Source organism: Prunus persica, chromosome G2 (genome assembly GCF_000346465.2).
Source record: "Prunus persica cultivar Lovell chromosome G2, Prunus_persica_NCBIv2, whole genome shotgun sequence".
Classification (NCBI taxonomy): Eukaryota; Viridiplantae; Streptophyta; class Magnoliopsida; order Rosales; family Rosaceae; genus Prunus; species Prunus persica.
This window is the reverse complement of record NC_034010.1, coordinates 3,833,822-3,849,860: the sequence shown is the minus strand read 5'-3', so window position 1 is coordinate 3,849,860 and position 16,039 is coordinate 3,833,822. Positions and strand designations below refer to the sequence as shown.

General features: G+C 37.4%; 1 protein-coding gene across 4 annotated transcripts; it reads right to left on the bottom strand.

The window, feature by feature from the left end:
• On the bottom strand, positions 105-15,793 carry LOC18785507 (DNA-directed RNA polymerase V subunit 1). 4 transcript variants are annotated; one of them, XM_020558534.1, is made up of 20 exons: positions 15,428-15,793; positions 15,241-15,306; positions 14,918-14,972; positions 14,447-14,551; positions 13,893-14,019; positions 13,634-13,749; positions 12,945-12,998; positions 12,038-12,205; positions 11,096-11,254; positions 9,125-11,014; positions 8,823-8,998; positions 8,144-8,219; positions 7,900-8,042; positions 7,098-7,255; positions 5,296-5,570; positions 4,135-4,308; positions 3,884-4,024; positions 2,322-3,781; positions 1,307-1,421; positions 105-652 (listed from the first exon to the last, which is right to left on the bottom strand). In XM_020558534.1, exons 4-20 carry the CDS (start codon positions 14,525-14,527, stop codon positions 398-400), a joined length of 5,568 nt encoding a protein of 1,855 aa, XP_020414123.1. In that variant the 5' UTR covers positions 14,528-14,551; positions 14,918-14,972; positions 15,241-15,306; positions 15,428-15,793; the 3' UTR covers positions 105-397. The 4 variants fall into 4 exon arrangements, with proteins under 4 accessions (XP_020414123.1, XP_020414124.1, XP_020414125.1 ...); XM_020558535.1 differs by having other exon boundaries at positions 290-652; positions 15,241-15,793; XM_020558536.1 differs by lacking the exon at positions 14,918-14,972 and having other exon boundaries at positions 290-652.

The window sequence follows — 16,039 nt, the reverse complement described above, 5'->3', positions numbered from 1 at the left end:
GAGAGTATCTTGAGTGTCCATGCAATATATAGCCTAGTGAAAAATGACATTAACTTGCAAACCTATGATCTCAGATTCGAACCTCTATGATTAACAAAGAAATAGAAGCCACCGATGAATGATATTGGTACACTTCAGCATTTCATCGATAATTGATTTTTTACCTGCAACATCTCCCAATTAAGGGTTTAGTTTAACCTTATCCAGTAGCGACCAACAGGTTAACTAAAATGCTCTAAGATCAAACCCAGAAAAAGAAAAAAGAAAACAAACTGAGTTTGTCAGGAGCTGCTAACAACTGCCTAATATATACAAATCAAAAACCAGAGGAGCAGAATGTTTACACCTAATTACATGAGAATCTCAAAATGACACATGCCCAGGAAATAGAAATGTTCTACTGCATCTCCGCATTCTCAGTTTGCTCTGGAGTGGAGGTTTGACTTAGAGTGGGGGTTTGAATTAGAGTTGGGTTCCGCTCTCGATTCCCTCTCCTAGAGAAATACTTGCCAATGAAAGTTTCAGCAAGATCAGGGAATTTTTCCCTTATGTAATTGTCCAGGCATTTCCTATATGAAAAATCTTCCGTACGACCATCTGTTGACACAACAAAGAAGCATCTGCTGTCCTGGAAACTACCATGCCTATTAACCTGTCATACCAATAGCAGTGTAAATTAGTAGAATATTTTACTACATAAGAAACATATGGCAGTTATTGCAAGACAGCGGTTCCTAAAAAAAGGTAAACAATACCGGACATTCCAGCCTGATTATGTTTTCCAAGTACTATGAAAGAAAACCTCTTCCCAATCACTATTTGTCCGCGGACTTAAAAACCCCTTCAAATGAACCATAGTCTTAATTCATGTTTAAAGACGAGTATATATTCCCCTTATCTGAAAAATTAGATCACCAACCTTAGCAGCCTGGTACCATGCGCGAGTATCTTAACCAAAAAACATGAAAATGATTTTTTCCGACTAAACCCCGTCTGAATCAACTCCCTATGTGTAACAGCTCTTTGCTAATGATAAAAATTGACATAAAAAATGGTTTCAAAATTTCCATTGAGATGCATAACAAATTTAGGTATGCAATAATACACATGGAGTTTAAACTCAATGGACAATTTTGGAAAATCTGTATAAACGCCCAGCTTCCATAACAAATAAAATGAATATTAGAATAATCAGTATAACAATAAAATCATCAGTCACAGATTCTTAATCCAATGTATCAAACGTGTACAGAAATATAATTCTAAATAAAACGTAGTTAAGCAAGAACAGGGTAGATGAACATACTGTGAGATGATCAATTCCACAACCCATTTTAGCTGCTTTATCCGGGTGGTAATTGAAGACATTATCAAGTACAAACGATTGATCGTCACCTGACAGTGGATCCCCATCATTGTACCTGAATAACATAATTTAAAAACCGGAAATTAAGTTACAGCATTGTCGAACACCATGCAAAGATATTGCTACAATTAAAATATTCAAAAAGGGAAGGAAATATCAAACAGTTGCAGAACACGGCACCAAGCTATAACATATGCAAAGTGACCGGATAATGTCCAAAAATGAAATCAATCGTTTCATATGGAGATCGGTGAAGATATGATATCCCTAAGACATCTCCAAAGGAAAGTCCAATGTAATATGTAAAATTCATCACTTTATTAGATATCTTTCTTTTATAGTTGTTATAATTAATTTTATATAAAAATAGACTTCAGACTTCAACATGCATATTAATATGAACGGGAAGTACAATCAAAGTGGACTAGAAGACCAGAAAATACACTGCACAAAGCCTACAATTTATAAGAAACCAAAAGAAAAGTATGACAGTACAGCGTCCAACAATGCAGAAAACAGAGCAAAAGCCCCGAAGTACAATCAGGACAACTACAATTTAGCAGCTTCCCTTTCCAAATTTAAGAGAAAGAAGGGGCAATTATGATACAGATGAGACTGAAGCCCATAGAGAGGCCCAAAGTCTAGCCATATCTCATAAATAGTCCACAAACTGCCCAACTTTGGCTTTGAGTCAAACTGTTCCTTTCCATCGAAATCACCAAAAGAACATTGCACACTAATAAATAATTATTCAAATTATTAGTTTCTTGTCACACTAAACTAAAAGTATTCCCCTGACTTCAAATGGACTCTTACTAATAAGACACTTAGCAAAACAAAAAACATCTGGTCTTCCTATATAAGAATCATTTCTCCTCTAGAAAATTGAAAAGTATCCATTATTTTGATCTGCCTGGTCCGAATTTTTAAGAAAGTACATAGATAGAAAACATACCCAGATTGATGCATTATCCTTCGGAGGGAGCGCATAACTGGCTCAATATTAGAAAGAACATCTTGCTCCTCGGAAGTGAACATATCCAATCTCTGTCTTGTTACTGTATATAATGCACCCATGGTAGAATTGTCATTCACCATTCCAGGAGACTTAGGAGGACGGTTCTTATTCTTCCATTCCCCAGGACTTGAAACCCAATTCCTTGCACCTTCAAAACGATTTTTCTTTGTTTGGTCTCCACGATGCTGTCCCCACTGATGATTTCTTTCACCAGAATTCCCATCTCCAGTAGGTGAATCCCACCCAGACAAGCTTGCAGAATCATCCTGGGGTTTTGTAGGCTGGAGGTCTACTGGTTCAACTTTACCTGCCTCTCTACCACACCAATCATTTTCACTTGCCGTAGTTGTCCCCCATGTAGATGTGGTATTTTCTTTTGCTGGATTTTTCCCCCAGGCAGATGTAGCATCTTCTCTGGCAGTATTTGTCGCCCACACAGATGAGGTATTTAAAACACTGGATTTCTTCCCAGACAAGCTTGCAGAATCATCATGACCTACCCCTCTACCACACCAATCATTTTCACTTGCCGTAGTTGTGCCCCATGTAGATGTGGTATTTTCTTTCGCTGGATGTTTCCCCCAGGCAGATGCAGCATCTTCTCTGGCAGTATTTGTCGCCCACGCAGACGAGGTATCCAAAACACTGGATTTCTTCACAGACAAGCTTGCAGAATCATCCTGACCTACCTCTCTACCACACCAATCATTTTCATTTGCCCTAGTTGTGCCCCATGTAGATGTGGAATTTTCTTTTGCTGGATTTGTTCCCCAGGCAGATGCAGCATCTTCTCTGGCAGTATTTGTCGCCCACGCAGACGAGGTATTCAAAACCCCAGATTTCTTCCCAGACAAGGTTGCAGAATCATCCTCACCTACCCCTCTACCACACCAATCATTTTCACTTGCCGTGGTTGTCCCCCATGTAGATGTCGTATTTTCTTTTGCTGGATTTTTCCCCCACGCAGACGAGGTATCCAAAACACTGGATTTCTTGGAATCCAACTGGGCTTCTGCTGAGTTGCTATCTTGTGTTTTCCCTTTCTCTGTACCCCAGCTTGACCAAACGTCAGGTACTGCCACAGTTCCCACATTTTTGTCGACGCTCCAGTCTTTCCCCCCATTAGAATCGGTGTGGAAGGAGGAATCCTTTTCCCAGTTTGATTTTTCGGGAAGATCTCCTAATTTATCATCAAATTCAACAAGATCTTCGAAGACGGGCCTATCAAAACTGGAGTTAAGTTCTGGCGAGAAGCTTGAATCTGCCATTTCATCAACTAGCATTAGATCATCAACTTCTGCACCGAGAGCTCCTGTAGTTGCTTCTTCTACGTTTGCAGTGCTCACCATATGCAGAAAGTTGAAAACATCAAGTCCACCCTCTTGAGTCAATTCTACCTAGAAAAAATCAAGATTTAAATGGTGAGAAACATTAGCAGCAGATAAGACTCAATTTAATACGACTGAGAATTCACAAGTGCATTAAAAATTATGAAATACCTCTCTTGTGTCCCACAGGACATCAAACCTCACGCCCGTACCCACAGCAACATGTTTACCCCAGGAACATGATGCAACTATGCTTGCCAACGAATCCATGTGGCACTTTTCAGCTGCTCTCTCAAAACACTTTCTTGGTGTCTACAACCACATGTGAGTACTAAAATCAGTTGTGATTGTAATTCATCTTAACCAGTAACTATAAGTAAATGCCCTTCCACAGAATTAGACGAAAATTTTCAATTACTTACAAAGAGAGTTGCTTCTGTAAATGGTACTTGAATATTCAATGCCCGAGATAGTGCTTTGTACCCACTTGAATTGAATCCCACAAAATTTCCTGCACATGTCATGCTATTTGCCAGGAGGATAAGATGCTCTTTCAGAACACCTTTTGCCACCATTGTCACTGCCGTTGAGAGGCGCTGTGTAATCAATCATAAACTGTATTCTTAATTGAAAAGTAGAATAAATATCTCATATCACCCAGAAACTTAGTCTAATATGTTCCAATTTTCATTGACAACTAGAAAAGTCAAATTTCATAAGATGTACGGTAGCATGCTAGAGGGAACCAGAAATACAGCCACACAATTACGCAAGGATTGAAATTTTAAAAGGAGGTCCAAAGCTAATGAAGATCAGTCATTTGAATCCCTCTAATAAGCATATGAAACATACAATTTTACACACAACTGATGTGCTAAAGCACTCCCACTAGAAAGAAAGGGTAGTGAAGAATTAAATGCTATGAAGAATGAGATACCCAGAAAGTCAAACACTCCAACGGGAGAGAAGCATATTACACAGATATAATAGAAGCTACTGGAAACTAAGATTGATAATTTTCTAAGCAATGACAGAATATTATCCCAACACAAAAATGTCACTATTACTTGAATTTACTCTACTTGGTAACAGGAACGATAAAAAGGTTGATTCATTTGAAAATTGGAAAATTGGATAGACTAAGTTGGAACATATTAGACTAAACACCAGAAACACCAGATTTTGACAAAACAGACCGTTCAACGTTTGCATGACGAAAATTTCAGACTTTTTACTGTTTACTTCTTGATTGGTATGGTATGAATCTTTCTAGAATCAGAAATTTTGTTTCTTCTTTCTTAGGCCTTCTAACACATGGATGGAGTGCATTTTCATTTGACAGAAGATGGATCGAGTAATGGATATGGCTTTGAAATAAAGAAATTCCTAGAGTTAAATTACAGTTTACTCTGTCTCTACCCAAACGTACAACGACTGATATAAAATTTGAAGCAAGTCATACAGCTCAAAAAACTATATTTTTTAGGTTATGTTGCCATATGACACCACCAAATCATGATATCCCCCAACCTTATTACCACCTCCACTAGAAACAACTAAACTGTGAGCCTGTATGACAGTACCTGAACTGCTTGATCAAAAGCACAAGACACCCCCAACAATTCTTGAATTTGTTTGATGGCATACGGGATGGAACGTCTGGTGTCAATTAGGTGAAGCACTGGAAGGCAAGAGTCGAGCACTGTTCTCCATGCATCACCACTTTGCTTGATGACCGATTTCTCCAGAACAATATCCAAGGCCCATTCACCCTTCTGAGATTTGTTTGGGCTTCTAATCCAAGTTGTTGTATCTGGATCAATCCAAATGATATTGGCTGAGCCAATACGAGGGTCACCTGTTCATTAGAAAGACATGATTCATTTGAGACCAAATTAAAAAGCTTTTATAAAAATGCAGACATTACTAAAAGAAGAGCTACAAAATAATGTCCAGCATTAAACAAGAGGTCCACCATTTAGACAAAGCAACAATAACTCAAAATATAAAAGAAAATGCTCCGATCACCAGTGCCAAAACTCTAAAGATCAGCTAACTGCAGCAACCCGGACTAAATTAAGGACAATGAAACAAATATCTCTAAACTCAGTAACTACTGATGCCCAAAATGTCCAAAACACCACCCTATCCATTAAGACAACTCCTCCGCCCCTAAGATTTAGCCTTCCTGCCTTTCCCTAAAGCCACATTTTCAACTAATGACTATACATGAGGCTCGAAATGCCCAACTCAACCTAGAAATAGATGGTCAATATGTTCTGCATTCATGCACATTTAACACCAATCGGCTGATAGGCACATATTTGGCGTCTTGCGTTGGATATTGTCACAAGTAACGACCATCCCATGAGCACCTAACCAAACAAGGATTTACTAGGGCCCGTAATCTTTCAAACCAATTGGGATCGGTTGAAAAAAGGTAAAGACAGGAGTCGAAAGAAAAATAAAAAGGATTTAGAATATTCAAATTTCCAAGCCCTTCTATCACCCTGGTCTGGACACAATGAAAGATTTTCAATCAAATAAATAAAGAGAGGAAAACTCCCCTATTTCAGCTTCATTAAGTCTCTCCTAATTTAAATTCCAACCCATACGACAACTGACAAGCTAGAGATTGGATGGCAGCCTATAAAGATGCGCACATAAAAAGCAAAAAGGAGATTCCCCAACCCATCAATTCACTGTGAAATGCCAAGGACTTGTACATGCACGACTAAACACCACTTTGGAGTCCCAGCTATAAGCATGAGGACGAGTCAGCATGCCACAAGTATTCCCTCTCCAAAGGAAATATCCGCAACTATTTTTCAACAAAGCCAGATTCCTCTTAACCAAATTTATAAGCCCAGTACCCATTTTCCCCTAGATCTCAACACTAATCCTCACTTAACTAAATGCTCCTCTTTCCCCTTCTTGGCCATCCCTCAAAAAGTCCCTCATGAGCTTCTCAATTATTTTAGTCACTTGACTTGAATTATGAAGAGACAAATAATCAGTACTTAGACTTTCCAATACTTTTTTTTTAAATAAGAAACTAAATTTTTCTTTAAAAATAAAAGAGTAGAAAGTTGGTAAATAAGGAGTCCACTTCTGAGAAAAAACTAAAGATGAACCTTCAACAGCAACTCTAATAAAAAGGGGATACAACACAGAAGTGGGGGGAGAGAGAGAGAGAGAGAGAGAGAGAGAGAGACTGTGAACAAACAGACATAATCAGAACATACAAATTGCATATAATAGCTAGGAACATTTCTGTTATATATGTGAGTTGCAAAACAAATGAAAAGAGCAACATCCATTGGAAACAAAGGGAACTCAAATAATAAATTAATTTTGCACTCTTTACATATAACTCTAAAGCTACCTTTTATTATTGTTTCTAAAAGAACAGGGCAAATCAAGTCCGCATAGTATTGCAAAGTGGTAGTGGTCTCCAAATCATCAGTTGCTTGAAGGAAGAACATCAAGCATGGGGAGTCGGATCTTTTTTCTGCACAGGAATGATGAAAGGAGCAATGTTCACTGCAAACAAGGAAGCTTAAATTGTTAAGTGGGCTATCCTTATGGTTCTAATGCGGAGCCACAGGTAAACTTTCAAACACAATAGGGGAAGTGGATGTCAACAAAGTAAACATTGTATATGATTATGCCATGTAAACAACTTAATTTTGATTTATGAATTCTTTTGAGATGGAAATTTTCACGATCTCTAGGGCTCTTAAATCCAGAAGGCATGCAGACTTCCAGATCGAATAAGAAAGCATTTATATGGTATGGTAACAACAGGGATGATCTACATTACTATGGTGGACTTTGTACCGGCGGTGTTTCTCTTATCAAGTTACTGTGCTTTTTTTAGGCCAAAATATCACGTTATTGTGTTTCCACCTCCCCTCCTTTAACTAAAATTGCAATTATCAATTCAAAGAAAAAACCAACCTCTAAGAAATTATAAAATAAAATATACAAAAAAAGTGCAGCTCACAATGTTCCTGAACTTTCCTCAAAATAAAAATATCATATTAACTAAGACGACTTGAAGCTTTGTTCTCACGTCATTGCCATATCACGTATCAAAATTTTGTTGCACAAATAGGAAAGCATAAAAGATCAAGTCCATATGGTGAACATAATTATGAAACAATTATCAGACAGGAAAAACCAACCTGGCAAACAAAACTGTATTTTTAAAATGATAACCAATGTTGAACTTCTTTTTTCCAACTTTCTTCCTCCGAAATGAATTAATAGTTTCTTGGCATTTTTGAAGAATATCGTGAACACCAATGTTTAACTCTCGTAACATATCCTGTTCAATAGAGCTCTGGTTAACCCACACAAGGAAGTAATTGCAACTTCATAACTGAAGATATAAAGAAAACGTTAGAACAATTTGAAAACAGTGCCAACCTCATTGAGATGAATATGACCAACAAGGCCTGCATCATTTATCAGACTTCCCAAACCAGAAAGCTGATTGTTATATCTGCAACGTAAGAATACACAAATATTACACCAAACACACTGTCACACATTAGTTTTATACCACTAAAAAAAGAAAGCAAATATATAATACATGCCAAATCCAATTTCTTTTGTCAATGACATGGAGACCACATAATATGCCAAACTCTCTCTCTCTCTCTCTCTCTCTCTCTCTCTCTCTCTCTCTCTCTCTCTCTCTCTCAATGATTTAGCTAAATCAACAAGTTTGATAAACACAAAATGCTATTATCGTAGGTGGTAAAGCTTCACCAATTTTGTTCTGGAGCTGTTGACCCTCTTTGACCTGATCACCCATCAGATATCTAACTAATATTAAATTAGAAGTTTGCACAGTTACCCCAAATTATGCATCAAGGAGCTACACAGTATTAAATATATTTCAGCAAAGGCAACACTTATTCTAGGTAGCAACTCGCGGAAGGCATTTAAAGAAATAAATGAATTCTATTTACTTATTCACTTTCCAGAATATGATGAATCAACATGGACTAAAGGAGTGGGCAATGCGTGACATTCCTACATACACACTTAAATAAAACTACATGAAAATGTTGCCAAAAAAATATAAGGAGGCAGAGCATACTCAATCATAAATTCAACTGCAGTATCTTTAAGACTGACTTTCTTCAACTGATTCTTAACCAAACATGCTGCACGTTCTCGGCAGTACTTTCTTCCACAACCACAGTTATTCAAATACAAAATTACACGGCGATCAATGAGCTCATTCTTAAAATTGACTTTGCAAAGCAGAATTTCCTGAAGAAAAGAAAATGCAAATTTAAGTTGAGCCTTTATGCATGCACTGCGAAAGAAAACATAACAGATAAAATTCAAGCTTTGAAAAGAAAGAAACAGTCATAATCAATAGCCAAAACTAACTACCTTCATCAGCTCCCATGAAGAGTTGCTGCTTGGGGTAGAATCCAGAACTGCCTTATACGCAGGATTTGACATTGCAGTTGCAGCTAACACACCAACAGGTTCACCAGCAGGGAATAAATGCTGGGGCCTAGATCCAATATTGACTCCATACTCAAATTGGATTATTGAGTTGCTACAGACATTTCTGACGGTGCCATCATAGCAAATAACAACATCGCGAAGAATGGCCATTAAATTTTTAAATAGAGTCCCAGGTTCAGACAATCCTCTTGAGGACCGAACAATCACCTCTCGTGTAGCAATGGAGTGAACTATCGCCTCATATGGATCTAACCCATGAAAAAAACAGCTTTGAACTAGTCCATATTCGGCAGAGGGATAATCAATGTCAGAAGGATATTTACTATGACAGAGAGAGGCCACATCCTCAACCAATGTCTTAGAGTAGAATCTTCCTTTATCAGAAAGTTGCAGGCCCAGGAACCCAATTTGTTGAACAATTTTGTTAATGGCTGAATCACTCTTGGAGTCGATTAAATCACCCAATGCTGATGACTCCAAGATAAAATGTGAAACTGGTACTTTCACACTTCTGATGCGATTCTGCAATTGAAACTCTACAAACTCATTGTATGTTGACCTCAAATGATACAACAAATCAGAACTATCCTGAATATTCTTCTGAATGTCTTGTATGGATGTCCTGGACATGTAAAAATCTTCCAAACCAACACTAAACCCTTCTGAAAATAAATTCTCCATCAGCAAGGGCTGTAGACTATCAAAGAATTTCAGAACATCTTCACCACCTTTCTCAAAGAAAACAGAGGTAGCAATGTCATTCATCACAGCTGCTACAGAACTTGTGCTAAAATCAATATTCAGTATCTCACTTTTGTTGACCAAGTAGTTGTCGCCACTGCAGTCGAAGTGAGCTGGCAATGCAGTCTGTAATATCTGAAAAGCAGTCCAATATGAATGAGCAGAATTTGCTTTCAGTAAAGCCGGTCGTGGCAATGAAGATGATGCAAACATGGCCAGTTGCTGTGCTGCTGCTTTGTCCAAAAAATATTTCTTGAACATCATCTTTAATGACAAAAGTGCATCAGCGGCCAATTGCAAATTTGGCTTTCCACTATGAGAGCTAAGCAGCTGCTTCTCCACTGAAAAAAGCTCCAAGACTTCTGCCTTTGCAGCAAGCGACTGGGGATAGAACAGGTGGATGCAATCACCATCAAAGTCGGCACTAAGTGGCCCACAAATGAGAGGGTTGATTTTCACCACATGGTCATCGTGCACATACACTTGGAGTGCTTGCAGTGAATGTTTATGGGTGGTTGGGGGCCTATTTACAAAAACAAGATCCCCGTCCATTATCCTCCGATGCACCACTTGACCAGGCCTCAGAAATGTATGCCCCTTTGAACCTTCCCTGAGTGAGTACGTCGATGAACCATCCTTATAGGTTAGGCACAACTTGCTATCTACCAGCTCTTGTAGATACCTAATGTTATGATCATTAACCTTCTCTTCAAATGTGATTCTTTGAGCAATTTCATATGGGATGCCAACTTCATTCACCCTTCTAAATGCATCCCCAGTAATCACTGAACGGGAAGAGAAGCCTGAACCCTTTCTGATGAACAATGTCCTCATCTTTTCAAGCCATGCTTTTGTTGAAGAGGCATTAAGCTCCTTGTTTACCCCAAACCTTGCATCAATATCGCGTGATGGCTTTCCAGTACCCCTAACTTGAAGATACTGATCAATTATTGCTTGCAATTCATTCGCTTCAACAATCTGAGATTCAAAATTCGGTATACCAGACCTTGAACTTCTTATGATTTCAACTTGCTTTAGAACCTTTTTTAGCATTGATATTGAAGGATCCTGGAAAATGACAAGGAAGAACTAGTTATAACCAATCCAACCAGAACTGATTAAGGTCCATTATCATGCCAATAAACTTACCGCAGACATAACACTAACACCATCAGAAATTTCAGGCACAGACAAACAGTTTGGAGGGACAGGTATTTGAGACAAGATGTATCCATCTTGAGGAAAATAGCCTTTAGCGGCAAGTTTCTTCCTGGTCTCTTGAGGGATTCTTTTCAGCATCTCCATCACCTAGTAGTCATTAGCAAAATAATAACATGTATCAGGAGAGAATATTACGTGCCATAAAAAGAATTAAAGAAAACGGTTACAATCAGCAGAAACAGGAAAGCGCCACAGTATGATTACATTATGCATGATTTGTAATTTAAACCATTTGGTCAGAATCAATTTATATACATCTGGCCAACTAATTTAATGAATAAATTAAGTTGAAACCACATGGAGCTCACAAAAGTAACAGCACCTCCTGATCAATCTAATCAATAAAGTATTTAAGAGTAAGGTGCTCACTTTGCCAGATTACTGTGATTAGTGAGAATGTATGCATGAGTGCAAGTGCCTCATACTAGAAATAAAGATGTAGCACAAATTAAAACAGCACAAAAGTATAAATGAATTATTTGAAAAAAGGACTTTGACTAACTTAGCCATCAAACTAATTGTTGAGATAAAATAGACTATGCGGCTTGACACCAAAGGGAGCTCAATAGCACCCCCTCATCAATGCATTCAATAAAGTAATTCAAACAGGAACCCAAGGCTAAGGCAATCACTTAGTCGCATTTCTGTGATTAGTGAGGACATTTGCATGTGCCCTAGTGTGTCAAATTAGAAATACGTACGTGATAAAAAAACATCAAACTTTGTTACTAGCTAAAACATCATAGAAATCAAAGTGAACTGTGAGCAAACAAGGCCTTCAACCCACATAACTGGACAATAAAAATCAATCAAACTTCCAAAAATGTGATATGAGCAAGGAGAAACATAGGCAGGAAGTAAGAACCACACCTCACAAGGAAGCAAAGTTCGTATGTGGCCATCACCATAACGAAAACCATATCGTTCAAGGAAATTCCAGAAACCAGGTGGTGTTCTTGATTTTGAAGGCCGCTTCAATTGCAAGGAACAAGAACCATCTGTTGGTTTAATCTCTCCAATAGACACTTGTGAAGCATCCTACAGAAAAAAGTACCAGGCCATAAAACTTGTGTATGGAAAATGCAGAGAGAACATATTGCATAATCTTCAAATTTCTATAAAAAGATGTATTCCAAACTTCAAGAGAAAACCCCAGTTTTAGGAAAAAAATACTTTAATTAGATTAGAATATTTCTGGGTTAGTCGCAAGAGAACCCACAAACTAAATGTTAACCTATGTTACATCATCTCCAAAGTTCATCCAAGGAAAAACTGATAGTACAAATAACGTTTATGAAAATACCAAGCTGATAAAAAAAAGTACTTGTCCAGTTTATAGAAAGTAATAACATCTTACATACATGCAGCCCAAATAAATAAGGGCATAAATTCCACTTGAATGCATTACAAAAAATTAAATAAAAAAGACTAAGAAAAACACAAACAATATAAGACTTCTTGCCAGTTGAAAACAACTTTATCCAGTTAGTTATATTACTTTTAATTTTTTAAACATAGTATACCAAATGAAAGAATAAAACCTCTGAAGGACCAATCCCTTATAACTGCAAGGGGCATCCCAACATATGAAGCATATGAGATAACACAAATGATGTTCTGTTTTACATAACTTGAATTCGTGTGTGCGTGTGGGTGTGAACGTTCATGTGTGCGCGTGAGTGAGTAAGCCAGAGAGATTAGATTCAAAAATTACTAGATACAGCTAGCATGCTTCACATCTAGGAAAAGAAAAGGGGTTTGGTCAGCTTATACTCACCTCACAACATGAAGATAGCATTCTCTCTGCTAAGCCAGCATTCTTGGTTGGGAACTGAATGGTATCAACCCAGAAACACCAAAGGATACAGAATATAAGAACATAAATCTTCATGATAAGAAAAAGTAGCTAGTCAAATTGAAAGCGTGCAACAACTAGTTTACAGAATTTAAAAAAACTAAAGATCAAGCAATAGTCGACTAAGACTCTTTGCATCAATAAGATGTTCACAAAAACAATAAAAATTGTGAGACTAGTGGTTGGCAAACAAGAAAAATTTCACTGAATACAAACGTTGATTGTGCAGTACTAAGTTCAAACTTCAAAGACTTTCTTTGCGAAATTTGGGATATTTTAGCAACTTTCAAAAGTTAAAAACAAAAATTGAGACTACTGCATAGATTACAAATACAGTTGCAAAGAGGGGCACTTAATACAAAATGATTATAAATAGAAAAGGTGATATGTATGAAAGATGGATGACACAGTAAAAATAGCTTCAAAATTCAACTGCTTCTTCATGTAAACCTTTTTGTTCCTCAGCTGAAAATTAGAACAAAAACCATCTGCAGTTCTTCAGTTAACCAACAAGAAAAGTCCAAATAAATGAAATAAAAGTCTCTGCTTTGTGTGCAAAATAATGACCATAGAAACAATCATTAATGATGAAGAACTAAATCTAGTGGTACCTTGTTCTTTTTCATTTTCAAGCATTTCAAGCACAATAAGCTCAGCATCCGCTTCAATTCGCTCACATGATTAGGATGAAATATTGGTATTGGTAACTCAATATACCCGAAATGACCTGAAAAGGGATAAAACATATGCTTCATTATTTTTCCAAACATATGCTTTGGATTATAATCTATTTCTTACACGTAACTTTGTTTCACAACATTATATAATTTAACTCTAAATGGCAAGGCTAAGAAAAGACACTTATGGCACCTTCACACTTCCCAGCTTCAGAAGTGCCACAAGATTCACACTTCCCAAACTCAAGGGGCAGGCCAAGGAATGGGTTGGAAAGCTGACTTGCATGGCTGATAGCGCAATTGCTGATAGATGCTGTACACTGCCAAAAAAGTAAACATACAAATATAAAACGAAATTAGTCCAACGTTGTTGGGTTTTGGAGTAATTAAAGATTAAGAGCTGCAAAATTAAAATCATTACACACACTCTGTTGGTTTTCTAATTTACTTCCCCATATTCAATAATCAGGCACTAGTTGTGAAGAGATATAATTTGATAACGGAAAGCCATAATCAGGCACTAGTTGGTTTTCTTTTTTGAAACGAAATGAGCTCAGCTCAGATTATAGATGTTTAATATGGACTCTAGATGTCAATCTCTCCAAAAAATGAAACAGAAACCGCCAACTCCTATCAAATGAATGCAATTTTATCTTCTCTGAAACAAACCAATGCAGTTAACACCTCTCAAACAGTAGATGGCATCTACTGAATAAATAATGAATTAAATGTCAAATTTCTACTTACGATTTCTTGATGAGTTGCCAAACCAAATTTGATTCCAGTTATCTCCCCCTCTAAAATAGTTGAGGAAGAGGCTTCCTCCATTTCCTTTAAAGAAACCTTAAGATACTGCAGTGGAAAAGAAAAAAGAAAAAGGGGAAAAGGAGATAAATGTAGAGAGGACTGTAACTATTACAGCAAAACCAACATGCAAATATACCACAGCACCATTATTAAGCTAAAAATTTATTTCAAGAAATAAGTTAGTCTGTGGGAGGTAGAAACCTCTAAAACGATAAATAAATAATAAAATATGTTAAAAACAAAAGCAATAAAAAATCTGAACCAATGTAGCATGTTTTCTGAGAGAATGGAAAGAGTACAAAATCCAGCACAACGCAGCAACAAAAGAGAAACGAGGTCTAAAATGTTCACCAACTTTCTCAGACACCAAACACAAAAGAAACCTGCAGCAAAAGGAAAGAGCAAAATTACCCAAGTCTTCGGGTTTGTTTGTGCTTCAACAGCTACTTGTAAGCAAAAAGACCCCCTAAATGGAACCAAAAAAACAAAACGCAAAGCAAACGTGTTTAGCGTCACAGTCAGAGACGGAGAAAGCAAGAGAGAGACTACATGGTCCCTTTGGTTACAGAAAAACTGAGTGAAAATAAACCCAATGTACAACATTTTCTCCCCCTTCAATTTCCCAAAGAAGCAAAAGCCCCATTTCTACGGTCGTATTTCTTCTAAAACTCGCTTACTTTCTCAGCAACCAAACACCGAATAACAAAATGCAAACGAGTTAGAGCAAAAATTACCACAACGTTTCGCTTCTTCCGTACTCTGGCACTGCGGGTTTGACCCCAAAACCCTAAATTTAAGCCCTGAAGCACCCAAAAAAAAAATTTGGGGTTTTTCAACGGAGTGAGAGCACTGCTCTGCAAAAAGCTTTTGAAAGCAAATTTCAGTTTTTGAAATGACACAGAAAATTGGCCTACAGCTTACAGTGACAAATTACAAAAACGACGCCGTGTGGTCTTCTGCTGTCGCTTTCACTCCTCTTTACAGACTCTGATGATCCAGAGAGTGAGATGGAGAGAGTGAAATGAGTTTTGCATGAAGAAGGGAATTTTGGAATTTCTGGCTTTTTTTTTTCTTTTTCTTTTTCTTTTTCTCCACTATGAAATCAAAGTCCCTAAATAAAACAAAGGATTATTGGGCTTTCCAAGAGAAAATAAAAATAAATTCTAAAGGTTGTTTGGGTTTTAACTTTTGGAGCCGTACAGGTCAGTGGTGTGGGGTTTGGGGATTTGAAATGACTGGACTGGACTCGTTGACCAATTTGTTCTGCATGGAATGCTGGTTTTGGTTGGTCAATAGATGGAGGGTAAAATGGAGAGTTTAGCGCATTGTGGAAATGTTGTTTGGGATTTCGTGGGAGAGGGGAGGAGGGAAAGTTAAAACATCTCAGAATTCATAGCGCCACTCTGTCAAGTCTGACGTCGTTGAACTAAGGCTCAAATGGAATGCTTCGTATTGTGGAAGGCTTTATATCACAAGCATATCGATGGTGAGAGTGATTTCAATTTTATTTCAATAAGTTGACTCACCATAATA